The 26,760-nt window shown below is 44.1% G+C and overlaps 1 protein-coding gene across 1 annotated transcript; it reads left to right on the top strand.

Annotated features, from left to right (window-relative positions):
- The first annotated feature begins 6,038 nt into the window (after nt 1-6,038).
- Nucleotides 6,039-26,228, top strand: ITM2C (integral membrane protein 2C). Its single transcript, XM_083740191.1, has 6 exons — nt 6,039-6,317; nt 17,458-17,607; nt 18,819-19,004; nt 19,435-19,545; nt 22,467-22,617; nt 23,157-26,228. Exons 1-6 carry the CDS (start codon nt 6,201-6,203, stop codon nt 23,246-23,248), a joined length of 807 nt encoding a protein of 268 aa, XP_083596317.1. The 5' UTR covers nt 6,039-6,200; the 3' UTR covers nt 23,249-26,228.
- The last annotated feature ends 532 nt before the right edge of the window (nt 26,229-26,760 follow it).

The following is a 26,760-nucleotide window of genomic DNA, read 5'->3' as shown; positions in this document are numbered from 1 at the left end:
AGGCTTTATTTGGTGTGTAGAACAGACAGGTGACTCTGCATTTTGTACTCGGGTTAGGGTTGTTGTTTTTTTGCAAGAGACACTATTGCTCAAATTACTGCTTTAACAATTAGGCACTTTAGGTAACTTGAGAAGAGGTCATAGTAAGCAAAGCAGAATGCCTTCTCACCTCTTTTAATGTAGGCGCCATCCCTGCGGGGATCTCAGTGCTGCACATCTGACAAAAAAGAAGTGGGGTAGCATTTATTCATCATTTGTTTCCTGCTACGTTTGAGTGGACGAAGTGTCATTGCTTTATATTCTGCCTGTATCTCTGACACACAATTCAGCTGGATGGATTGCTTTTGGGGTGGAGTGAGAATGGGTGGTATATAAAAGTCTGTAGGAAGAATCTACAGATCTACAAATCTGTAGAATTAGGCCACAAACAGCCTCTCTCTTTTTTGGTACAAACTACACCTGCCTAGTCACGAATTTTGACTAGCTCTGTTTGCTCAGCCATTCCTCAGTATGGTTAGGTTCTCCTATCTATTAAAGTACCTCACTGCTGTTTTCATGCAAGTGTGTTTGCTCATCAGTTAAAACACTTTAGTGTATAACTATTACTTTTTCACTGTATGTGCGGCTATTTTGCATCAAAATTATTGCATTTCGAGATCATTATGAGATTAGGCAGCAACTCCAAATTCATTTCCCCTAAGCCACAAAACCTTGAAGTTGCTCAATCCCTGAAAACAGGAGCAAAACTGAAATTATTGACCATGTTGGATCCAGTATGATCCAGTACAGGGCTGGATTTGGGTTTGATGAGGCCCTAAGCTACTGAAGGTAAGGGGGCCCTTTATATGTCCAGCTGTCCTTTGTCAACAACAAATTGCCGCTGGTTTTTTTGTTGAATATATGCTGTATTGTAATTTATGGACCATGAGAAGAGAAGACTCCCTGGAAAAGACCCTGATGTTTGGAAAGATGGAGAGCACAAGGAGAAGGAGACGACAGAGGACGAGATGGTTGGACAGTGTTCTCGAAGCTACCAGCATGAGTTTGACCAAACTGCGGAGGCCATGGAAGACAGGAGTGCCTGTCGTGCTCTGGTCCATGGGGTCACGAAGAGTCGGACACGACTAAACAACAACAACAAGAACAATTTATGGACCTAATAGGTATCTAAAGTCATTTGCACATAACAAAATATGTATTTTATCAAAGTAATTGTTGAACTGAAATACAATTAAGAAGAAGTATATTAGTAGTGAAATACAATTAAGAAGAAGTATATTGGGGGTGGGGGGAGAGTGGGGCCCTAAGCTATAGCTTGTTTAGCTTATACATAAATCCGCCATTGGCCATTAAGCATACAGCCATTTGGGATTTTTTAAAAAGAGTTTGGACTCAGCACATCCAATACAAAACCACTTCTGTTAAAAAGGTTTCAAGAGTTAAGCATCCAGCCTCCAACCCGATTCTTGTGGGCAGGAGAAACATAATGCTTGTCAATAGAGGCAAGGCAATAATGAAAAGGCTTCTTCATCATTATTTTTTGCTATTTATAGCACCATCAATATGCTTGGTGCTTTGCAGTTGGACAACAAAAAATGAGACTAACAAAGGAAGACTATCTGTTCAGTAAAGATGGGGGAGAAGTTTGGTTTCAATGTTAATGAGAACTTAACTAATCCATACTTTCCAAAACAATATGTGATCCAAAATACTGCTATCCTTCAAAATTTGCACCTCTCAGAATTTTCTGATGCACTTTTTCAACCAAATAATTTGCAGGAAAATGTGTATGTTACGGGAAAGTGTGCTTTAAAAAGCATGTATTAGTGAGCACAACATATAACATGCATTATATTGGGGAAAATTGTTTGCAGAAATGCATGTATTAGAAGAAATTAGGACTAAATGCTGGCAAATTTTCATAAGGATTATTTCTTTAAAATAAAATAAAATTGCAGATTGAGGCAGAACTGTGAACTGATCTTGAGACGGAAAAAATGAGAAACTGAAATTCATCCCTCTCTAGTTACATCAGGGGATAGCGATTAGAAGACCTTCCCTCGCACATTAAGAGAACATGCAGGAGCACACAGATGTTGTAAAGGTGTGGTGGTCTGTGCTGGAACAAATTCCATTGAAGGAGCTAAGAGTGGTTACCCAGACCTCACTGCTGGTTGCGAAGGGGCGCCCATGGCAGTTCAAACTTCAGGGGCCCCCAAACATAGGTCCGCCAGCCACTGATCTGAACTCCTCTGGACTGAGCATACAGAAATTTGGCAAATTCCCCTTTGGTGTGGCAGATTTTAATACGGCTGCCAGAATGTTCAAATTAGGATTTGGATGTGCTGGAACCATATTTTCCCCATTATCCCACTTCCTTTAGGACACTGGTGCTGACATTACTGATGCCCTTAGTTATGCAAAGAGATTCAAGGCTTTAAGCCTTATTATATATGTTGTGTAAGCTGCACAGAGTGTCTGGGAAAACCTAGCTAGATGGGCAGAGTATAAATAATAAAATTATTATTATTATTATTATTAAGCTGAGAACATCTGAGGTTGAGTGATTATGTTGGTTGAGTGCAAAAGGCAAAAGCAGATCTGTCAAGTCCGGAAGCAAACATTGCCTTTTCTTAATAAATTTCAATTGGCCTATACTGTATTCATAGTTTCAAGGTTTGTGGTTCAGTCTTGACACAAAGGCTCCATCACCTAGGCAATGAAACTGGCTGCCATAGAAACCTCAAGGCTGGATTACTCATCAGCTGCTTTTTCAGAAAGCAGATGGCTGCCGTTTCGCAGGAGGTATTTAAAATAGCTGTTATCTTATGGCAGGATGAAATCAACTTCATATGCGTTAAGTCTGTTCATTTAGATGTGGCCCATCCTTTCCTGTGGTTTCAGGATAGGTGATAGTTACGGGTGCACAAAGATGGACCTCTATGCCAAAAAAAATCCTGAATTCAGTGCTGCACTCTTAAATATACTTAGTTTGCAAATTTATTAACTAGAGCTTTACCAGTAGATTACTATTTGCTTCTGGATTAATAGACGTAGATGAGTTTTTAAGTACGATCGTGCCATAAAGACCTAACTGCAGCACACACTGACAAGGTTTGAGGGCACCTTGAACCTTGTATTGTGGCATAGGGGTCCAAGTAGAAAAGATATCCGTCTCAACATCAGAAATAATGTCATGACAATGAGGGCTGTTCGACAGTGGAACAGGCTCCTTCGGGAGGTGGTGGACTCTCCTTCCTTGGAGGTTTTTAAGCAGAGGTTGGATGGCCACCTGTCATGGATGCTTTAGTTGATATTCCTGCATTCCAGGGGGTTGGACAAGATGACCCCTGGAGTCCCTTCCAACTCTGCAGTTCTATGATTCTATATGCCACCTCTTGTTTTGGGCTCTGCAGTTACCTCTGGCCCTTATTGCTAGAAAGAAAACAACTCTGGTTTTACCGTGAAATGCAAGCTGTTGTAATTTAGATATTATATTTTGTGTGAGGGAATCATTGGGAATTTTGGTTATTATGTATATAGGTTAAGTTTCAATAAAGATCTTTGGGGGGGGGGGAAAGAAATGCAAAAGATCTAGGTTTAGGTATAAACTGAAGTTTCTTTTTTATTAGATTTGACACATGGGATTTGGATTTTAGTTTTAACCCGAACTTTCAGCGCAGATGAGAAAAAGAGAAAAAGCTCTGATAGTATAGTGCTGCCATATGTCTGGAATTTCCTGGATATACCGTATCTGGGATTTGGCCATCAGAAACAGCACCTGGGCAGAAATCGCTTAAAAATCTGGGAAAATCCGGATGTATGACAACCCATGTCGGATGTGTAGATTTTGGCGAATTTACTTTAAAAAAAAGCTCAACTACTTTGCCAAAAATTGCTCAACAACTTTTGTGTCTGCATTTTCACTTTTTGAAATATGGCAACCCTGTGATAGCAGGTTTTCAAAGTAATGGTACTTCCATAGTGTATTGAAAACAAAACAATGGCTTTTCCCTTCCTATCACTGAGAAACAACTCGTATTAGCAGCAAGGAAGAAAAAACTAACCAATGTTTACTCAGGAGTTCCATTGAGTTCCATAGGGCTTGCAATCCCGTGCCTACTTCTCTGGGAAAAAGCGCTATATGACTAAATGGGACTTACTTCTGAGCAGACATGCAAACAGACATACGGTAGCATGACAACCCGCCTGCTTCTGAAATGAATGGTACTTCAACTACTTAACAGGCTAGATCATGTCCTATGTGATTTGCCCTCCTTATAAAGAAGTTACAAGTGTGAATGGCATTGCACACATCCAAATTTAACACAAAGAGACTTGAACGGATGCAACAAAATAAATTATATTGGATCCCGAGACCCAGGTGGCTGAAACACAACTGCTTAGAAGCACCCACCTAGAGGCTAAAACACCAATTTCATTATAATGTTGGAGGTTGCAGAAACTTTTCTCCCAGCAGAGGGAATCAGTAAAAGTGATGGGCAAAATCCAGGTGATGGGCAAATCTTTAAAAATGTAGCATAAACATAGACAACTGGAAAACGCTGGCCTGTGCGCGCTCCAACTGGAGAACAGCCTTTACCAAAGGTGTCATGGGCTTTGAAGACACTAGAACTCAGGACGCAACGGAGAAACGTGCTAAGAGGAAGGCACGCTTGGCAACCCCTCACCATTATCAGCTCCCACCTGGAAACCAATGTCCCCACTGTGGAAGGATGTGTGGATCCAGAACTGGCCTCCACAGTCACTTATGGACTCATTTTTAAAACCGTTTTTATGGAAGACAATCTTACTCAGGGATGAGTGATCGCCAAAGAAGAAGCCTGAACTTTTGTTGGGGCGGGGACGGGACAGAAAAAATGTGAGAGGTCTGTTAGTGAGGTATGTCTATTGTTTTACTTGATCTTATTTCCATTGTTTTACTTGATTATATACTGCAGTCACGAAATTAAAAGACACCTGCTTATTGGGAGAAAAGCAATGACAAACCCAGACAGCATCTTAAAAAGCAGAGACATCACCTTGCCAACAAAGGTGCGTACAGTTAAAGCTATGGTTTTCCCAGTAGTGATGTATGGAAGTGAGAGCTGGACCAAAAAGAAGGCTGATCGCCGAAGAATTGATGCTTTTGAATTATGGTGCTGAAGGAGACTCTTGAGAGTCCCATGGACTGCAAGAAGATCAAACCGATCCATTCTGAAGGAAATCTGCCACTGGAAGGACAGATCGTGAAGCTGAGGCTCCAATATTTTGGCCACCTCACGAGAAGAGAAGACTTCCTGGAAAAGACCCTGATGTTGGGAAAGATGGAGAGCACAAGGAGAAGGGGACGACAGAGGATGAGATGGTTGGACAGTGTTCTCGTAGCTACCAACATGAGTCTGACCAAACTGCGGGAGGCAGTGGAAGACAGAAGTGCCTGGCATGCTCTGGTCCATGGGGTCACAAAGAGTCGGACACAACTAAACAACAACAAAGCAGCAAGTACAGTATTTGTTGTTTAGTCGTTTAGGCACTCCTGTCTTTTCCAGGGAGTCTTCTCTTCTCATGAGGTGGCCAAAGTATTGGAGCCTCAGCTTCAGGATCTGTCCTTCCAGTAAGCACTCAGGCCTGATTTCCTTAAGAATGGAGAGGTTTGATCTTCTTGCAGTCCATGGGACTTTCAAGAGTCTCCTCCAGCACCAGTATTTGCTGCTAGATGAGGCCAAAAGGCCTGTCTAGTCCAGCGAGGTGTTCTTCCACGGTGGCCAACAAGTGATGCCCACAAGCAGGACTCACCCCACTTGAGCCCCACCAGCAACCATCATTCACAAGCATCCCTGCCTCCAACCGTGGAGAGAGATCGTAGAGCTCCGAAGCTAGGAGCCCTCGCTCTCTCGCTTTCCCTAAGCCTCTTTGGAGTGCATCCTGAGCGCGGACTCTCGCGGCCACCTGCTCGCTCGCCAGCGCAAGACGCGCGTCCGCGGAGCCTCGTTAACTCTTGGCTTCTCCCGCGAAGGCGAGCGGGGGGAGGGGGAGAGAGACGCGGGAGGGGGGGGCGGAGAGCCAAGGCTGCACTTCCGGCGCTTCCTCCCGGCGGCGGGGTGGGCTCGGCGGATGGTCCAGAGAGCCGCGTCGAGCGCAGACGAGGCGTCGGGTTTCGCTTCGGACGCTGCTGCTGCTGCTGCTTCTGCTCAGCCATGGTGAAAATCAGCTTCCAGCAGCCGGCGGCAGGACTCAAGCCCGAGAAAGAGGCGGCGGCGGCAACAGGAGCCAACTATGGAGCCAAAGCCGAGGTCCTCTTGCCAGACGACTTGGTGAGTGGCGGCGGCTGGGAGCGCCTTTAGCTCAAAGGATAATGATAATAATAATAATAACAACACATTAAATAAAGGGAAAGCGTTTCGATGTCAAGGGATGGGTTCCATTAGGGGGACTTGAAAAGAAAATGAGTCCCGGAGAGTTGCTTGGGACGGAGCCCCCTGGAATGCACAGCGCAGTCCGCTGCAGAGCCCGGCCGGGACGGGACGGGTTTGCCTGCCGGCTTTTCCTTTGCAAGCGCCGACCGGCCGGACGGGCGAGCGGAGCGGAAGAAAGAAAGTCGCCTGCTTCCCTCTCGCCCCCGAGGGAGGGCAGAAAATGGACGCGTTTTGGGTAAAGGGAGGCTGTGCGGTGGTAGAAAAGTGGGGCAGGATTGCGGGTCGGGGGGGCGCATGGTGGCGAGAGGGCGCGTCGTGGCGCGCAGCCCTTCCCGTTCGCTGGCGAGCCTTGTCCCGCGGCGTTTCCCCTTCCACCGCAGGGTCCGGGGCTCCTGAGGGTGCCCGCCCAAGCCCCTCGGTTGCGGGGCCGGGGAGGCACTTGGAGGCGCCCGCCTTGGGCTCCTGCATCCGTAGGACGCGAGAGAGGAGTCGGAAAGTTACAGCAGGAAGAGGCCTGGCGCCGACTTGCAGCAATAGTCCAGCTTCCCCAGCCGTAGAGGCAGCTCGTAGCTTCCCGCAGGCGGAGGCAACTTTTGCCCATCCCTGAAGTCTCGAGTTATTTATTTTTCAGGAATGACCGGAAAAACGTGCGCTTTGACCACGAGTTCTTCCTCCCCTCCCCCCCCCCCCAATTCGTGCACCATCATTTGAAAAACCCAGCTTTAGGAAACTGTAAAATACGTCTTAGAACTCCTGAGCTTGTGCAGATATTTTCCCCACAGAGCGTTTGTTTCTCAACATTTATATCCCACCAAGAGTCTCGAGGAAGTGCAATTATTCCCTTCCTCTGTTTTTGGTCTTCGCAAAACAACAACCGTGCGAAGTAGATTGAGGCTGAGCAAGAAACTGGTCTGAGGTGATCTATTGTTCTCTTGCTAAGTGGGGATTTGAATCTGGATCTCCTTGTTTCTGATCAGACACGCAAACCACTAGGCCATGCTGTTCTCTCCTGACCAGGGCCTGCTGATCAGGGAAGGGCTTCTGGGCCAAGGCAAGAGGGAGATAAGCATAGCTGTCAACTTTTCCCTTTTCTTGCGAGGAATCCTATTCGGAATAAGGGAATTTCCCTTAAAAAAGGGAAAACGTTGACAGCTATGGAGATAAGCTAACAGACATGCTAGACCTTTGTTGTCTCCCATGTTGAAGATTAAAAAAAAAAAGTATGTGGGGCTTGTTGGTTGGTTTGAACCCAGGGTCCAATCCGTGGCCTAGAAAAAAGTCTGTTTCAGCTGTGGTTCTCCTAGTTGAGAAACCAGCATCTCCACAGTGAGTGGTGCTTTGGGACTCTGTTTAGATTCCCTCCACCCCTGGGGTGTGACCTGCTGAGTTTGGGGTTTGCTGTTGATTCTTCCCCTCTCCTGCCCCCTTGAATAGAATCAGTGGTTGGCATTCTTTGGCGAGATTTCAAAATATCCAGTTACAAAGCTGAGGGAAGCAGCCGAAAGGTTTCTGGGCTATAGTGGCTGTGTCCTTTACCGCAGGGGGCTCTTGCTAGTGTTTCTCTCTATATCAGTTCCTATCCAGTGGGTGGGTGGGGAGGTGCTGAGCTGCCTCCATGATCTCTTCTAAAATAATGGGAGCCTGACTTCATCCTTTGTCGTTTGTGTGTGCTGCATAATATCTGCCCCTGTTTTCATCACGCCAGGAATCTCCGCTTGACTCCCGCAAATTGCATTGCACCGCCTCTGTTTACTCCACACAATTTCTCTTTCTAACTCGCTGTCCCGCTCCGCCCCCATGAATAGCCTGCAGGACATCCAGCATGCTTAGATAATGTTCTCATTCAGCCAGATTGCCGAGCATTTCCAGAGGCTTTCACTGACACGAGGAATGCGCAGAAAACTGAGAAACGAGAAGCGTTGTAAAATGGAGGTTTGGATGACCAGGATTCTTCTACATTTGAGTTTAAAGTTTTGTACAGAGCACACACCTTTTGTTCATTTGTTCTGTTATAGCATCCTCCATCCCAAAGGAGCCCGGGGGAAGCATTTTTCCATTCCTCCATTTATATATGCGCCATTTATCTTAAATTATTGGCAGGGGTGGGGAGTGTGTTGCAATGACAGCTGCCTACCGTTTTGTTCCTGTAGATGTGTTCTTGTTGAGTGGTTCAGGAAGTGAACAAATTAAGGTCTCTCCCACTGTTGCCAGAACTGGGTGTGCAGAAGAAGCTGCTATATACGGACCATTGGGCTACATAGCCCAGTCGGGCTGGTAGTGGCTGTTCTCTGTCTTCCCCACCATGTGCTACCTGACCCTTTTAATGCAGGTGTGGGAAAGATTTGGCCCACCAAGTGTTGCTGAACTACAACTTCCATCATCCCAGCCATTGGCTGTGTTTGCTGATACGGATTGTAGTTCAGCAAGTTTGGAGGGCCAGAGGTTCCCAGCCCTGGAGATGCCAAGATCGAACCTGGAAACATCTTTGTGCAGCATGCAGAGCACCACACTTCTACCAATAAGCTATAGTCCCCATACCTGCTGTATGATCTGCACTTGTTCTCATTGGATTTGTAGCTTGGAGTTCTCTACCCAGATAAAGAACAATTCTGCACCAAGTTAACCCAGATTCTGATCCTAGGAAAGCTGAATTCCGCAATCACAACACAGTTTGCAAATTGATAGAATTTTCGTAATATACTCCGCAATTTCAAATCTTTTGCTTCATTTGCCTTTGCTATTATGGGAAAATTCAAGAAGCTATGCAGGACTGTGAACTCATTGAAACTCCTCTTTAGAATCCTAAAGGCTAGAAACTTTTAAAAATCAGACCTTGTGGTTATGCCTTCAGAATAGTATTTTCCATGGTTTCCCTCCTCCTTGCACTTGTGTGGAATAACCAGAATTATCACCATATTCACGTTGGAGAAGGCTCCTGGTATAGTTTTGCCTACTTATAAATTTATAGTGCTAAACTGACTTTCCATGGCAACGGTCAGTGGTGACATCATTACCATGAGGAAGATGCTGGCAGGGATTCCTGACATGTTTTTTTCCAGTTAAAATGAAGAAAAAGATAACACAGTTTCTAACACCATTGAATGCGCTACAGTGGTACCTCGGGTTAAGAACTTAATTCGTTCTGGAGGTCCATTCTTAACCTGAAACTGTTCTTAACCTGAAGCACCACTTTAGCTAATGGGGCCTCCCGCTGCCACTGCCGCACGATTTCTGTTCTCATCCTGAAGCAAAGTTCTTAACTTGAGGTACTACTTCCGGGTTAGCGGAGTCTGTAACCTGAAGCATTTGTAACCCAAAGCATTTGTGAGCTGAGGTACCACTGTACTAGGATTAGTGTTCCCTTGCAGTCATCTTGCAGCCCTTTTCCAAATCCAAGGTGAAGAGAGACTTGTAAAAGTTGTTTTTATTTTTCCTTTTCTTAAAAAACTATTACAATAAAAAAACTTTTAAAAAAACTTAAACTACTCTAGAATTTATTTTATGAATATTATAAAACTGAGCGAACACAAATCTGTATCTTCTCCAAGCTATGCAGCTTGCATTTGAAAGGAGCAGCAACATGAATATTATGCAATCATTTTACTTTCTCACTTCAAGTTGAGTGCGTCGTATCTCAACTACTAGGATGTTTAGATGACTGATATTGAGCAAGCTGGGCTACAGCTTTTGCCTGAGGCTCCTCCCATAGAATTCAGAGTCAGAATCCTTGCTAATCTACTTCAAGTCACTCAGAGCATATTCCATCCGACTTTCCCCCCATTTCTGCTTTGTACAGGGGAATAGGAAGCTCCATTATACAGAGTCACACTATTGGTCCATTTAGCTCCATGTTGCCCACACTGACTGACAGCAGCTTTCCGGGATTTTAGGTGGGGGACATTCCTAGCCCTACCTGGAGATGCTGGGGATTGGATCTCGAATCTTTTGCACGCACAACTGCAGGCACAAGCTCCTCTTCCTCTCCTCCCACCTGAAACCCCTTTTTGCTCCCAAAAATCTGCTTCAGAAGGTTGGGGAACTCTGCAAACCCAGGTGGGGGGAGATGAGGCAGAGGAGGATGGAGAAGTCATTTTGCACAAGCAGGCTTGCACCACTGAATGTCACTTAAGGTACAAGCCTTTAACACCTGTGCAATTTCTTCCCTCCCGCTATGGAAAGTGGTTCCAGGACAAGGAAATCTGGGTGGCTCCAGCTGCTGTCAGACCATAAGCTCTTGGCATTGGGCATGCTGAGAAGGGTTGGTGGGAGTTAGAGGGACTCCGTTTCTGCCTCCTAGTTTTAGAGTCACCCTGAGGGGGCTGGGGAAACAACTGTTGGGAATTTGCATGTGTTGGCCTCCCTCTCAACCCACTCCCCTTTCCACATGACGGTGTACATTTGTCTTCCACTATGGGCTGATAATCCTGCACTTCTCTGATAGAGGAAAAAGGGTTAAGCAGCCAGGGTTTTATTGAATTCCCTTGTTCTGATTACACACCCACACGAATCAGCACCCTGCCACCTCTTTCATTCGTGCAGTGACAAAGCTATGCATTAATTAGAAAAGCAGCTTTATTGGGTATTTTGTGCATGGCTTGCTGCCTGTAGCCTCTGCTTAGGGCAGGTGGGTGAGCATTGTTTCTCAAAACACATGGCTGGTGTCAAGGATGCAATCAGACACATCATTGTGATTGTTCTCTTCAAGTGTCTTCATTTGAGATCCCAAGTGTCTGTGACTCTCTGTGGCTTTGCACGAGTACCACATTTCATATGCTCTCTACTGAAAAACTGCTTGCCGTGAAGACTGCATGTGATACCTTTTCCGTTCTAAAGCAAACCTTTTGAAACAGTCTGTATGCATAATTGCGTCCTGGTTTCTGTTGATGTGAGGAAACAAGAGCCATAGTGTTAAGGCTGTGCTCTTGACTTCCTGGGGTCATGAGGATCTAGCTCAAAGCCAGGTACCAACAAGAATTCTTGGGTGCTAGAGAGGACAAGGTCAGAGGTTATAGGCAGTTTACATGTGCAGCAAGGATAGTTCCCCCCCTCCACCTAGCTCAGGATGTCCACTCCAGTAATCTATAACTTTTCTGATCTGGAACCTGCCCTCAATTCACACATGCCTTTAGGGACCCACTTCTTAATTTATCTTCACTAATACATTAGTACGGCCCTAGTGTTGCTGTTGCAACACATATTAAATCAGGCTGTGCCCAGTAGTGGGTCACACAACCCACTGGGTAAGACAAATGGCATACACTGACTAGTAGCGACACTCCAGCTTTTCAAAAACGGGACATTTCTGGCCCTACCTGGAGGTGCTGAGGTTCGAACCTGGGCAAAGCAAGCAGTGATAGAAACTCAGATATATAAACTAATTGCCAAATGGCACCTTAATGTTACGTTTGCCACAATGGAATGTCTAGGGGCAATGAAATTATTTCATTGCATTTCTAAAGGTAAAGGGACCCCTGACCGTTAGGTCCAGTCGTGACCGACTCTGGGGTTGCGGCGCTCATCTCGCTTTACTGGCCGAGGTAGCCAGTGTACAGCTTCCAGTTCATGTGGCCAACATGACTAAGCCGTTTCTGGCGAACCAGAGCAGCGCACAGAAACGCCGTTTACCTTCCCACTGGAGCAGTACCTATTTATCTACTTGCACTTTGACGTGCCTTCGAACTGCTAGGTTGGTTTAATCCACAGTGCTACCCACATCCCATTCCATTTCTACACTGCTTTATATTTCAAAGAACAAAAAATCTCAAAGCAGTTACAAACACATTAAAATAATCCAGAATAAAACAAATTCAAGCTTCAAGGAAAATATATCAGATCCTTCTCTAAAGGACATTTTGCTTTCCCCTATTTATTTGCCTACATAATTTATATGGCTGCCCCATAGCAAAAGTACTGTAGGAAGCCAGAGCAGTGTAGTGGTTAGAGTGTTCGACTAGGACTTGGGAGATCAGGATTCAAATCCCCACTCAGCCATGAAGCTCAATGGGTTACCTTGGAGTCAGTCACAGCTTCTAAACCTCACAGGGTTATTGTAGGGATTAACTGAGAAGGGGGTGAACCATGTACTCCTCGCAGAAAAAGGTAATTAATAAGCTCTTCTGCTTACTTGCTTAAGAAAGCCGGGGATGGGGCAGCCTGATGGAGATGTCTGAACCAACCTGGCATGCAGAGATCTCCATGTGGTTGCAGTTGGATCTGCACAAGTCGCAAAATGCGTCTGGCACGTGGAAATTTCTAATACTGCAAAGCAGAGGTTCTGCTGCTGAGCTGCAATGAGTGCATTTGGCGCTCTTGTGCAACAAAGCCATGATAGAAACATGGAAATTTTTTGTTAAGAAAAGCAGGAAAAGGTGCTGGAAGGTTATTGTATAACCTCCATGCAAGCAAATTGGAATGAATGAACCGCAGTATGGTGTGACCTCTGTAAATGTTGTTCAAACAGATCAGGATGAACGGTGAGTAATGGGGTTGTCTGGAAGAGCTCTTAGCAACATTTGCTAAGGACATATAGCGGCACTGAGATGCTGGTAGACATGCCCACCACTTCAAGAATTAATTGTTATGCCGCTCAGGAAACTGTGTGCCTGTTCTCCAAACCCATGTGTTTTTTTCTAGGCAGGGGGCTCTTAACTAGCATTGCCTGCAAAGCTCTTAATGCGGAACAGAAATAATCTGCCAAACTCACAAAATGCACACATTCTCTGTGAGCACATTTTAGCTGAGGTCATTTTCATATTGCAAACTTAGTACAATATATAAGTCCTTTGGGAGCTGCAGACTGTAGTGGAAGAAATAAATAAATGGGGAAAGAATATCGAGGTCCCAGCAGAATAGAAATGGGAAGATTTCAGGGCAAGTCATAAATAATGATGCCGTTCCCTCTGTGTAATTGAATGTTCCCATCCTTGAAAAACAACAACAGAGGACCAAAATGTGATAAGAGTTGAAGGGCTGAGCGTCCTTTGCAACTTATTTGGGGGAAATGGTCTAGGATGGCAACAGCTGGAAAATGAAACAGCTTTGGAAAGCTAAGTGGGCAGGGGAGATGAAAGGACTTCTTTCTGACGGCACTGAACTTGGGTAAACTTGCTTTCATTTCCTTCCTCTTGTTTACATCAGCGGAAATCTCATTGATCAAACCTGCCCAGATACAAGTAACTGTAAGCTTGGCTGTCGCTTATTACATCTAACCTTGAACTTTATCAATGGCAACTGATTTCCTGCTGATAAAAAGGTTGCAAACGACTCTGGGGTTGCGGCGGTCATCTCGCTTTAAAGGCCGAGGGACCTGGCATTTGTCTACTTCCGCAGACAGTCCCCCCCCCCCCCGGGTCATGTGGCCAGCAGGACTAAGCTGCTTCTGATGAAACCAGAGCAGAGTACGGAAACGCCGTTTACCTTCCCGCCGGAGCGGTACCTATTTATCTACTTGCACTTTGATGTGCTTTTGAACTGCTAGGTTGGCAGGAGCTGGGACCGAACAACGGGAGCTAACCCCTTGCGGGGATTCGAACTGCTGGCCTTTCGATCAGCAAACCCAAGCGGCACAGTGGTTTATTCCACAGCGCCACCCACGTCCCTGTTGATACACACACCTAAATTATATATAATACACAGGCATACAACCCACCCTGTTTAGGAGGTCCAGGTGTCTTTTGTACCCTGCCTTCACAAACATCCTTATTTCACCTGCGAGTGCTGCATTTCCCCCTTAATTGGCTCTGGTTTATTTTGAGTTATTTTCCTCTTGCGCTCCCATGATTTTGGGTCAGGTTTGCTGTACTGCAAGAAGAGGAGGCATGAAAGGAAGAGCGGGAGATACTTGCTCTAGGCCAGAGGCTCTCAAACTTTCCACCCTCAGAGCCCAATTGAAAGGGCTACAAATACCGAGGCTCCAGCTATCACAAAATAGCCATGTCAAGGTTATAGCCAGTTTCAAAACGGAGGTGGAGGCAGACATGATAAAACAAATGGCAATTGTTGGCAACATTTTCTATTGCTATCTAACCCTTCTTTTAAAAAGGGATTGTTTGCCACTGTGAGCAGGGAGTTCCACAGGTCAGCTTTACTCAAGCTTAGCGCAGAGATTGGTTCTGGGGGTATTGTGACTCCTGAAATTATTTTTGTTCTAGGCAAAATGCACCGACCCGGAACCTCCTTGCAAGTAATTTTATTAGCCTCCTGTGGCTTCTCTCCATCTCCTTTCACACTTGTACTCTTTGCCTACCCCCAATCTGACAGTTTCTTTCATCCTTCCTACCTGGGCCATTACATTCACTTCTTTCTCCTGTAACAGCTTCCATGTTTTATCCCCTTCTTCTCTATCCCCAGTTTATTACTCTTGCTTTTGGAGATGCTTCTGCTAGCACCTGCCCAACCCAAAGTATCACACAGCCAGGGCTAGGTGGGTTATAGTGCGGAGGCCTTCCTGCCTGAAAGTGGGTTGAGGCTCCCTAGTAGTCCCTGACCCACAGCTGGAGAAACATGGCTCTAGATGGATTTCCTGTTAATAATGAATATATTTCCATCCGTGTTTTCTCCCTGAACCAATTTAGCATCGTTTCCAAGGAAAGAAGAAGAAGAAAATGTCTCAGAATAAATCAAACCAATCCTAATTTATTAACCTGCCCTAAAATGAACCAGATGTTTTTCATGATCCTTTTGTTTTATAACAAGTTTGGGAAAGCCTGCCTTTTCATAGCTTGGTTGTTTTTTGCCATTCTGTGCCTGCTGCTCGTTGCTCTGCTTGGTTTTCTGCATTAGACTGTGCACCAAGCTGATCCACTCCTTCCTTTATTGGATCGTACACTCCTATATATCCTGCCTGCCAACTGGGATGGACTTAAAATGCCAGAGCATGCTTCCTGCAAGTCAGCCAGGGAGACTGTTCTCACCCCCTTACTTCAAGGCCCTCCCAGCTCCGACTATGCCCACCCCACCCACTCCCCACTGAACTGTGGAGTATCTGTGGTGTTCATGGAGCTCAGCCAAGCTACACAACCTGCCTTGTTGATTAGTTTATTATTTTTCTTCCTTGCCGCCCCGGTGGAACGCTCGCTTCTGCCGAATTGCATATGTCTGTTGCATACAGGGGCTGCTGCAAATGAACTCATTTAATGTTTTTGTGCAGTGCATCCTGAGCCGTACCTTGTTTTAAGGATTTGCAGCCACAGGTTTGCTCTCAGCAGTGACCCTTCATTGTTTTCCTAGACTGTGTGCCTGATGTTACTGTGTTGAATTAGCATTATCATTGTGCAGGCTGATCTCATGAGCGCTGGAACACTGATGTAATGCCACACGCCGGATTCCAGTTGCCCGTTAGAAATTCATTTATCTTTGCCCCTCAGATGTGTCCAAGGCAGTGTGCAAAGCTTAAATTAGAAAAGGTTAGTTAGCAAAACAGGACCTGAAACCAGTTTGGTGTCGTTTTGTTAAGTACAGACGGAAGAAACCACAGTTTCCCCAAGTTATGGACATAACAGGAAATTGTGGTTTATTCAGAACTGTATGTGAGTTTGGAACCTACAGCCTTTGCATGTGAACAAGGAGGGGAAGAGATGGGAGGGCAAAGCACCCAAGGCTCTTTGCACCTTCTTTGTAACTAAACCAAACAAAACAAAAATGGTTCACTGTTACTTTTGAATCCTGATTATATAAACAAAGCAACAAAATTATTGTATGCTAAATATTGGGAAAAATATAAACAAGTTACAGGATTATGTAATAGTGCCAAAGATCAAAATGACTATGGGGGACAAATTCTGGATATTTTTTAAAATCAAAAGTTATGTATTCTTTTCTGATTTTTTGTGACATGATTTTTGAATACAGTGGTACCTTGGGTTACATACGCTTCAGGTTACAGACTCCGCTAACCCAGAAATATTACCTCGGGTTAAGAACTTTGCTTCAGGATGAGAACAGAAATTGTTCAGTGGCGGCACAGCCGCCGCAGGAGGCCCCATTAGCTAATGTGGTGCTTCAGATTAAGAACAGTTTCAGGTTAAAAACAGACCTCCAGAACAAATTAAGTTCTTAACCCGAGGTACCACTGTATTACAAAACATGATGTTTGTGCAATTACTATTAATTGTTTTCCGTAGTGTGTCCAAGAGACAAAAATATTAATGGCAGCATTCAAATAAAATATGAGCCACTTGGTCTGCAGAAACATACCTTCCAACATTTAGCCATTGAAAAAAGGGTCATCCCATTCCATAATGATAATTTTACTATTTATACCCCACACATCTTATTGGGTTGCCCCAGCACTCTGGGCAGCTTCCAACATATATAAAAACCTAATAAAACATTAAACATTAAAAAAATTCCCTATACAGGATTACCTTCAGATGGCTCGGTGTGTGTGTGTGTGTGGATAACTCCATACCTTCCAACATTTCTCCAGTGAAAATAGGGACATCCTAAGGAAAAGCGGGACATTCCGGGATCAAATCAGAAACTGGGATGGCTTCTCTAAATCAGGGACATCCCTGGAAAATAGGGACACTTGGTGGGTCTTTAGAAACATCATATCTGTATAGGGATTCCATAGTAAGTAAGTACGGTGTTCATATTGTTGACGGGGATGCTGAGGCTGAAGGAGAATGACTTGCTTAAATCTACCTAGTGAGCTTACGGCAGGGGCAGAATTTGAGTTGAGGCCTTCCTGGTTCAGAGCGCACTGTCTTAACTGCTCTTGACTAGTCATCACAAAATATAGTACAGAATACAAATCACACACCAGCAGTAGCATACCTGTTTGCAGACTACCTGTTTTCAGGCTTTGCTTTGTTTGCTTGGCTCAATTTGGAAACAATAATAATCAAACCTGAAAAAGGTCTGTTGTTCATCATGGGAAGCAAACTTTCTGAGATGTTTTACTCTGTATTGCTGTCTTGACTCCTCTTATCTTCTGAAAATATTCCACGAAGCACTGAGAAATCCTGATCAGTGTTTAAGCATGTCTTGCATTGCTCATACCAATGTTTCTGTTACCTTGTCTCCTTCTTTTAAACAGGAGGAGCAGCCCTTGCCTTTTCCAGTGGAGACCAGGAAGCCTCTTAGTCGCATCTTCTACTGGACGATGATGATGCTGTTGTTGCTCCTCGGCCTGATTTTGACATCGATGTATGTCTACAGATACTTCTCCTATACATTCCCAAATCAGGTATGTATGGGGCAGTGTGAAGGGTCTCCACCTCGTCCCCCCAGGATTCTCAAAGTTCATGTTGACTTAACCTATTGCCCCATCCCCATTAGTCATTTGATTCCTCCATCTCTCCCCCGCCCTCAGTTTCATTTATCGTTCATACCTCACTTTTGCTTCCTAGGGAAGTCCAGATCCCCAAACAGCAGATAAAAACAAAAGGCCAGAATGAAAGATCTCTGCTGTATATAACAAAATGCAGCATAGATCAAAATATAATACACATCAAAGGCAAATTCATATCAAAACAGTGTCAGTAAAACAATAAAACTGTTAGATACATAAGAATTCATTAAACAACTTAATCTTCTGACCTGAATGTTCCCATCCCTTTTCCATGGTACCGACAGATTATATTTTTTCTGAGAACTCCAGGGTGGAGTCTGAGAGAGAGGTGGACCACAGCACTTGCCCATTAAGCACACTGTTTCTTTTTTTCCTTTTTGGCAAAATAAATTCTCTATCTTTAATATTAATCTGCAATTTTCATTTCCAAGTCCTTTGTCATTGGCATTTCTCTTTCTTGAGTAGATTCCTGGCTCTCGTTTTACTCACTGGAGAGTTTGCTCTGTACGTATGCTACGGTGGAGGTTTGTGTAAAATGTGTTCTGTGAGGTGATATTTAAGCAACGCAGGTGGGAAGCTGAGACTTGTGATATACACAGCTGGTCCCAGAGAACAGGAGGCAGGAAAAATGGGAAAGGTTGTTGTTGTTGTTGAAGACTCATCATGTGCTTGATTATGAGTTACATATAAGCTTTGGGCAGAGAGGCAGCACTTACTTAGAGTCACACTTGAGAGCCAGCTGCACATTATATGCAAATGTGTGCAACAAAGCCCCAACTGTCGCTTGTTTTAAAAGAAAAGCGGCTTCAGGAGGCAGCCATGTTGAGGTTGTTTGTTGTATTTGCCTCATCTTAAGGGCCTTAGCTCAGTGTGTGGGATGCAGAAAGCCCAAGCTTCAGCCCCTGGTCTCTCCAGAGGTGGGTGGGAAACACACGTCTGAAACAATGGAGAGCTCGTAGTGGAGCCTACACAGCTAATGCAGAATTTGGTGGGCCAACACTGCATAAGGCACTGTCTGCTGTTCCTGTGTGAAAGCTTTTTCTCTGACTCTTGCAACAAAGGTCAAAGAGCCCCTGCATTTACGACCACCCTTTTTATTTCCACAGTATGGCCTGGAAGATCAGGAGCAGGAGATGCTCTGCCAGCTTTTCTACGTAGACGAACTGAGGGAGCAGCTGGAACTGCATGAGAACGTGAGGATTTACCTCGGCGAGAATTATGAGCAGATCAGCATCCCAATGCCCCACTTTGGTGAAAGCGACCCTGCAGATATTATCCATGACTTTCAGAGGGTAAGAAACAAGCAACATGCTACAGATATTATGACAGCTTCTGAGGAAGGGCTGCACCTTGGCGTCTCCTGAATATGCTTGTAGCAGCTTCAGAGACTTGCAGGAGTGACAGGACAGGAAGCCCATGTGAGATGCAGTTTTCCTGACCATGTTTTTAGTACAGCTTTCAAAAGAGGTTCCTGCTCAGTTAGGTGTACCAGTTCCTTTTCCTAACATTACGTCACAGGTATCTCCTGTAAGCAGAGCTTGTACTAGAAGGATCTTTCAAGAAGAGGATGCACTAATGGTTAATCTTTGATGTTGCATGAGAGGTACTAAGGTTGCTTAGGCTGAGGGATCCTGGGTTGTTGGAGTAAACCTCTGCTGCTTTCTCACCAAGACCAACATAGCCTCCCTTGTTTGAGCTCATTCTGCCTGTTTTTCCTTTCAGGGTCTGACTGCCTACCTTGACATCAGCTTGGATAAATGCTATGTCATTGAGCTGAACACCACCACTGTCATGCCACCTCAGAGTTTCTGGGAGCTGTTGGTTAACGTAAAGGTAGGGGGGAAATGTTCCTTATTCTCACAGGGGTGCTTTGAAGATAAAGTGGAGCGGACATGTGAAATAGAATAGATAAAAATAATTGTGCACGGTCTGAAACACAGGGCAGGATTCACCTTACAAACACCAGGGCTTTTGCTTGTGCAGTTGGGACTTTACCCCTCACTTTCTTTCCTGGAACAGCCCCTTAGCTGAGGGGGAGAGGGATGGGAGAACCCCCCGAATAGTGTGCCCTGGGTGGCGACATCACAAATTGAATGAGGGGGTTGCCTGTATGTTGTAAACTGCCTTGATATACTTTATAGAACTGTTGCTTATCAATATTTAACTAAAAATAAATAGATATAGTCGGTCGTCCAATTGTGTTTAACAAATAGGCATTGCCAGGAAATGCGTAGTCAGCCTTGCACACATGCTATCTTCTTTGTCAGTCTCCTTCCGTGATGCAGATATACAGATAGCTTGACTTTTACAGAACAGCTCTGCTGGCATTGGAGAACTCTCCTTAATTGACTGAGACAGCAATATTTTACAACAGGCTATTGATTTAGCTTGATGTGGCAGCACAACAGCATAGCAATGTGTTAAGATGCCCTGCTCCCATTGAGTTTTCTTAATCTCCCAGGAGATAATCAATCACTGGGTCAGGAAGTGGGGTGGGGTGGGGGCATCTGTGGCTTGGGATGCTTGCCAGGGGAACTGCCTATTCAGCTGATGCCATTCTGATGGTATCACTGTGGGAATCTCTCTGCTTGCCTCCTCTGCAGTTTTGGAATGTATAGGTCAGTATGCTGGTGGGAAGTTTGTTCGCTTAGTAGATGGTCTTGTGTTGGGGCAGGTGTCTGCTTGTCAAAATTAATTTCAGTTTTTTTTAATGCTGCCCTATAATTGTGTAATGTTAGGGTGGCTAACAGATTTAAAATTTGGGCTGGGAGTGAGGGTTGGTTAATAAAACATAAAGCAGGACTAAAAACAGCCCAAATACCAGAAACTTAAAGTAGAAGCAAAAGGCTTAACAAAACGAAAAGGTCTCTACCTGGCACCAAAATGTTATCTAGGTAGTTGCCAGGTGAGCCTCTCTTGATAGGGCATTATATAATCAAGGACCATTGCAGTCTCAAGCCATTTAAAGTTTTAAGGGTCAAAAACCGTTGCTTCCATTTGTGCCCAGAAATGGTCTGGGAGCCAGTGAACCTGGCAACACACTGTCCTGTTTCCTAATCTCAGTTCAGCAGTGTTGCAGCTCAGTTTTGAACTCTGAAGTTTACAGACTATCATTAGTCCTGTGCATGGTACACAGTGGGAGGTCGCCCAGGGCACGGATAACTGAAGCTGGGCTATTCCTGTCCAGGTAGGGTCACAGTCAGCACCCAGCAAAGGTGCTAAAGGGCCACACCTCCTGTGCCAAATATGGTTCAAGAAGCACCCCCAGACTGCAAACCTGATGGTTCAACCCTCTCCAGAAAAGGCTGAACACAACTTGCTTCGCTATCTTGTTTGGGTTGAATTTCAATGTACTGAGCATCATGCGCTCTATTAATATGCCCAGGTATTGATTTAACACCTCTTCCTCCTCCTCTGAGTCGATGAAAATGAGAAGTTGGGAGTCAACCACAAACTGACTTCGCTGAAAAGCTTCCAGATGACCTCACTCCGTGGTTTCATGTAAACGTTTCAAAGCACGTAGGCAATAGAGCAAGACTCTTGTGGGGCCCTGGAGCACAAGCACCCAGGAATGAAGTGAACTCTCTTCCAGTCACAAACTATTTTCTAAAATAATTTGGCAAGTTGAAGCAGAACTACTGCAAAGCACTGCCCTCATTTCTCAGCACAAGGCAACCTCATCCAGAAAGAAATCATGGTCGCTTTGCTTTGTTTCTAAGGAGCAAGGATTGAATTGGCGAAATCTGACCTATTTGGTCATTCAGATCAGATTGAGTATGAGGATACTTGTATACCCAAAGATGAAGGAGGACAGAGTTTTGCACTTAGCAGGCTCAAAACCAACTATATTTTATTATTCTGTCCTAATATTGTTTGTTGGAAGCCTGTGGGGTGAAGATGATTAACCCCTGCTCATTAAACTAGTTCTGTTTTCTTTCACCGACACATTCAGAGCCATATTGTGCATCTGTGACTTTGCAATATCATTTCTGATTCCCTATTTAGTGCTTCTTAATTATAATTCTAGCATCCTGTGACTACATTTAGACCATTGAGAAACAAAGCGACACTGGGAAGGTGGTCTGGCTCTAAATGGAACTGCAGTTTTCCAATTCCGCTAGGTGATTTGCTTCAGAAAAACAACCACCACCTCTCTAAACGTCTTCAGTGCGCGCACTCTCTCTCTCTGTATTTGTTCTTTTCCTCCATGCACTCCAGGGCCAACTAGCTTGATTCCAAGCCAAAGGCCAGGTGGAACAACTCTGTCTTACAGGCCCTGCAGAAAGAAATCAGATCCTGCAGGGCCCTGATCTCATGAGGCAAAGCGTTCCACCAGGCCGGAGCCAGTGTTGAAAAGGCCCTGGCTCTGGTTGAGAACAGGGGACAAAGGTGGAGGCCCCCTAGAGGGTCTATGTGTTCATTTTTGGCCTTTTGATTTATAAAAACCAATTAAGCCATGAGAAGATTCCACCTGATACCTGTTTGTATTGATTGTCTTCAGAAAGCTTACAAAATAATGATGTTCCTGTCAGAAGTGTGCTGCTGCTTCCGGCTGGTTTTCAAAATGCCAATTAAATCCTTTGCTGATGAAGATGAATGAATGTTGCTTGGATCAAAATATTGAAGCCCTGATAAAATCATTTCTGAGGAGCAAAGATCATGGCTGTCAGGCATAGTTTCCCCCTGAAATTTAATCCTCATCAAATAATCTCAGTAATAGTTAAGATTTTGTGAATTTAATTCTGTGGTTTCAGAAAGGGGCGTACCTGCCACAAACCTACATGATCCAGGAGGAGATGATAGTGACGGAACATGTCACTGACGTGGACCAGCTTGGCTTCTACATTTATGCCCTGTGCAGGGACAAAGAGATATATAGGCTGAAGCGTAGGACTGCGAGAAGACGTAAGTTTTTGCTGTTGCTGTTGCTTCTGGAGTTACACTGCTCAGCTGCGCTTTGAAGTCAGAACAGCATTTATCTTTGCAATTCCACAGAGGATAACTATTTTATTTAGACATTTATTAACTGCCCATCAACCATGGCCACTGGTTGGTTTACAGCAAATGTCTGAAACAGTAAAATATGCACTAATGATAAAGTAGAACAATAAAATCAGTAAAACATTAAACTCAACGCAATATGCATAAAACCCCTTGGAAGGCTGTTAATTCATCGAACTGATTTACAGTAAGAGTAACTGTATGCTTTTGTAAAGGATATCATTATGATCGTCTTTATTACTGAAGCTATATGCTTTAAAAGGTTTATTTCTTTAATAGAATAAATGCCTTGATGGAGGCCAATTTTTAAAAAATGGTTATGGGATTATTTTTGTGCTGTTGTTTCAACATCCTTGATTCTTGAACTGGTTCTATTTCAACACTCATCTGCTTTCCTCGCCATACTATGTCTTAATCTGACATTTCTTTCTGCTCTCTTCCAGATATCCACCGACGTGCTGCTGAGACATGTCATCACATCCGCCATTTTGAAAACACTTTTGTGGTTGACACAGCCATTTGCCAGAAGTTGTGAGAGCTGCACTCCCAATGTAACCCTCTTGGGCTTTTCCTCTACTCATCTGCGCAGGCGTTCTTGCTCTGTCCTTGAGAGAATGTGTCTTAATTTACTTCTTGCTCCCATTGCTTGCGCATTACTAACTTCTCAGGTCAATTGTGGCCAAACACTGGGCCTTGGGTGTCTTTGTTCCGCATTTACATTTAACATTCACACATCACTGGGCTTAAATTTACACAGCGACCCCAAAATGTTTAGTGTTGGGTTTCTCTTGAGAAAGCTAGCACAACAATCTCTTCTGAAAGAGAATGAGAAGCTTGAGAATTGGGAGGCCCTACTTCAAATCTGTACCCAACCACAAAGTTATCTGAGTGACGGTGAACCAACCACTCACTCTCAGCGTTACCAACTTCACAATACTGTTGTGAGGATGAATGGGGTTGGTTTGTTGGTTAGGAGCTCCTTGGAAGGTGGATTATAAATGTAATAATAAAAAAGAAGAGTTGGCCTTTTTCATTAGAGTTCCACTTCCTTGTAAGGGACCCTTCTCAGCACAAAGAACCATTTGTATGAATCAACTAACAGAAAATCTGCAGTGAAATTAATTCCCTAAAAGGGCAATGAAGCTGTATCAGAATCCTTGCAGCTGAACATAGAAATTCATGGACTTGTCATTCTAGGCCAGAGCTTTCCAAACTTTTCACGTTGGTGACACACTTTTTAGACATGCATCATTTCACAACACAGCAGTTCAGTTTTACTAGCAAACCAGAGGCGAAACTAACTCCTCTTCAGCCTTGAGGAGCAGCGCAGGGAACATTTGCCTGCAGTCAGCACACTGACATGTCAACACAGTTTGGAAAGCTCTGTTCTAGGCTTTACATAGCAGCATTTGTTGCCTTTCTGTGCGAGCTTGCCTGCCATTTTTTCCTCATTTCTCTGTAAGAGGCACAATCCCACAATGCAAGGGATGCGTGTACCACTGATCTGCATGCAAGATTGGTTGTGTTCTCCTGAAATCTTCAGGAGAAAGAAAAGCAAACTTTTAAAATCCTGAGTTTGTAGACCAGCAAGAATAAACCATTCTGGGAGATGTTGCTGGTGAAGAGCTGGCTCTCCCAGTGTCCAGATTGTTTCACCATCTCCAAGTGAAACAGGGCCCACTAGTCTTTTTACCATTGGATAGATGACAACTGAACTTGGACCAAATGTTTATGTTGATTGACTTATCTTTGGGATCATAAATAAATGTTTCAGAATATCACTTAGCAATTCATTTTTGCCAGATGTTTATAATGGAGGTTTTGTAGATGCAACAGTTAGATTGAGCTCTCCCTTTTTTTTGTAGGAATGGATTGGTTGAAATAATGACGAGGACCTCCATGCAAATAGATAGTAGATCTGTGATTCATGTTGCCCACCCTCCACAATAATAATAAAAAGAAAGGGATTAGTAGCATTGCACACTGGATGAAAGATTGGCTCCCCATTCCCTTGCACACTATATACTACCCATTAGGTTTCTAAACATCAGAAATTGAACAGTAGATTATGATCCAGGTCACTAGACATCTGCTCTTGTAAAAGATTGGTTAAACAAGAAAAATCAAATGCAGTTGGACTGCAGTTACACAGTTTTCTTTTTTTGTGGCAGATGGAAAAATGTGGTTGAGAACACCCCTAGACAAGTAGAGTTCAGGGAATATGAGAAGGCAGAGGGATGCACAAAAAAGAGACCAACATTCATTTAGCAGAACTTTGCTAAACACTTCCTACACAGTAAAATTCTCCCAGAAGATAACAGAACTAAAAGCTGTGGTTGCATTTAATATACTGGAAATGCAAATTGCACAATCTGAAGCATCTTCATCATGTGTCTTGACCATTGAGGGCATTAATGGATCAGTCCCTGGGAGAATGTTGGTCCAGGTGTTGTGTAGGGCATAGGATGCTTGTGTGGAGCAGGGAGATGGAGCAGGTGGACACAGGAAGAGAAGATCTGATATTTGTCAGAAGATCTCTGGCAAGGTTGTCTCCCATAGCATGTAGTGGGAGAGAACTGTGGGTCTCATTGAACAGCTCCCAGGTTACAGAAGGTCTGAGTTGTCAACACATCTATATTTCAGGAATGTGCCTGAATCTCGAATTGAACTCTTGGTGCTTCTGAACAAGGTTTAGGGTAGCTATGCGTGCACAAATTGCAGTACAATATGTGCTTCAAGTGTCCCTATGGCATTTGATCCCTGGAGTGATCTGCCACTGTGCTGTCGGAAACCTGCCCACCCAAATATAGGGCATGATGACACCTTCTCTGTATGGCAAATTGAGTGGTTTAGCCAGTGTTAATAATCACAAAATGCCTAATATCTGGCTGCTGCAAAACAGAGAAAAACTCAAAACAATGCACACATTTTGCCATGTGGAGGTGGACTCCGTGTGATTCCAATTAAAGCAGTCACAACATAGAGGCATATTACTTATAACCATCCTTGGATTTTATTTTAACTTTTACCTGCCTGTCCAAACAGAATTTTCAGCTCCTTTTGAGGTATGCACTCTGCTTGGTTAGGAGTAATGTTCAAATTCCTATTGATTTTCATTGCAATTTCATCTGAATGGTACAGATCCTGAAGGGAAAGGAGCATCATAACAGTTTCTTTAGTGAGCATCGTGGAAAAGTAATAAAAATTAGGCTTGCATTTTCTTCTGTGCTACTCAAGTTGGAAATCCAACCTTTTTGTGTTTGGTTGTGCATGTTTTAAGCCAGTCATTAACCTTGGTAACTTTGTGCAAAACCTGAAACACATGGACAAGGCCTTAGTTCTTTGCTGGAGCTAAAGATGATTCAAAGAACAGAACATCAGTTATCTGGTGACGAGATGGGGGGAGGGCGGGTGGGACAAAAGAAAGACCATTAAATGCTTTATATATTTTGTCTGAAAGAAATCTTACCTTTTAGGAGAAATGAATGAGATAATAAAATATTTTACTTCTGGTTGCAGTTGTCTCTTATTTCTGTGTATGTATTCCTGAAGGATTCTCCCAGTGCTACTTTCCTAGAAAAAGAGGTGCCAGAACTTCTCTTACAGTGACAATGTTAGCCACTTGAGAAGTGCGAGAACTGAGTTCTGGTGAGTTGCGGCTGAAATAGAGCCCTAATTATACATGTCTTCAGGCCTTGCAAAGAGGATTAATTAAGCACATGGAGGAGACAGGATGAGTGCACCAGCTCCCATGCCACCACTATTTTCATTGCCTTCCAACCGTGGAGGGAGATGGTCTGAAAGGGGGTGTTTTGGAGCTTAGAGGGGGAAAAGTGGTAGGTGCAATGAATGAATGAATGAATTGCAACACAAGTGCTTAATTTCATGCAATTCCATCAGCTGAGAACCCCCTAGTTAGACAGCACTGAATGCCATGGCCATCTGGATGTACAGATCCTACTACTTGTAAAGCAACAGTAGGGCAATACCTTTATTACAACTAACTAAAATGTCACAAAGCAGTGAGCAGACTTTTGAGTTCCCTGA

This window comes from Podarcis gaigeae (genome assembly GCF_964106915.1).
Source record: "Podarcis gaigeae genome assembly, chromosome: 5".
NCBI classification, from domain to species: Eukaryota; Metazoa; Chordata; class Lepidosauria; order Squamata; family Lacertidae; genus Podarcis; species Podarcis gaigeae.
Note: the sequence above shows the minus strand (reverse complement) of the source record. Positions and strands in the feature narration are given on the sequence as shown.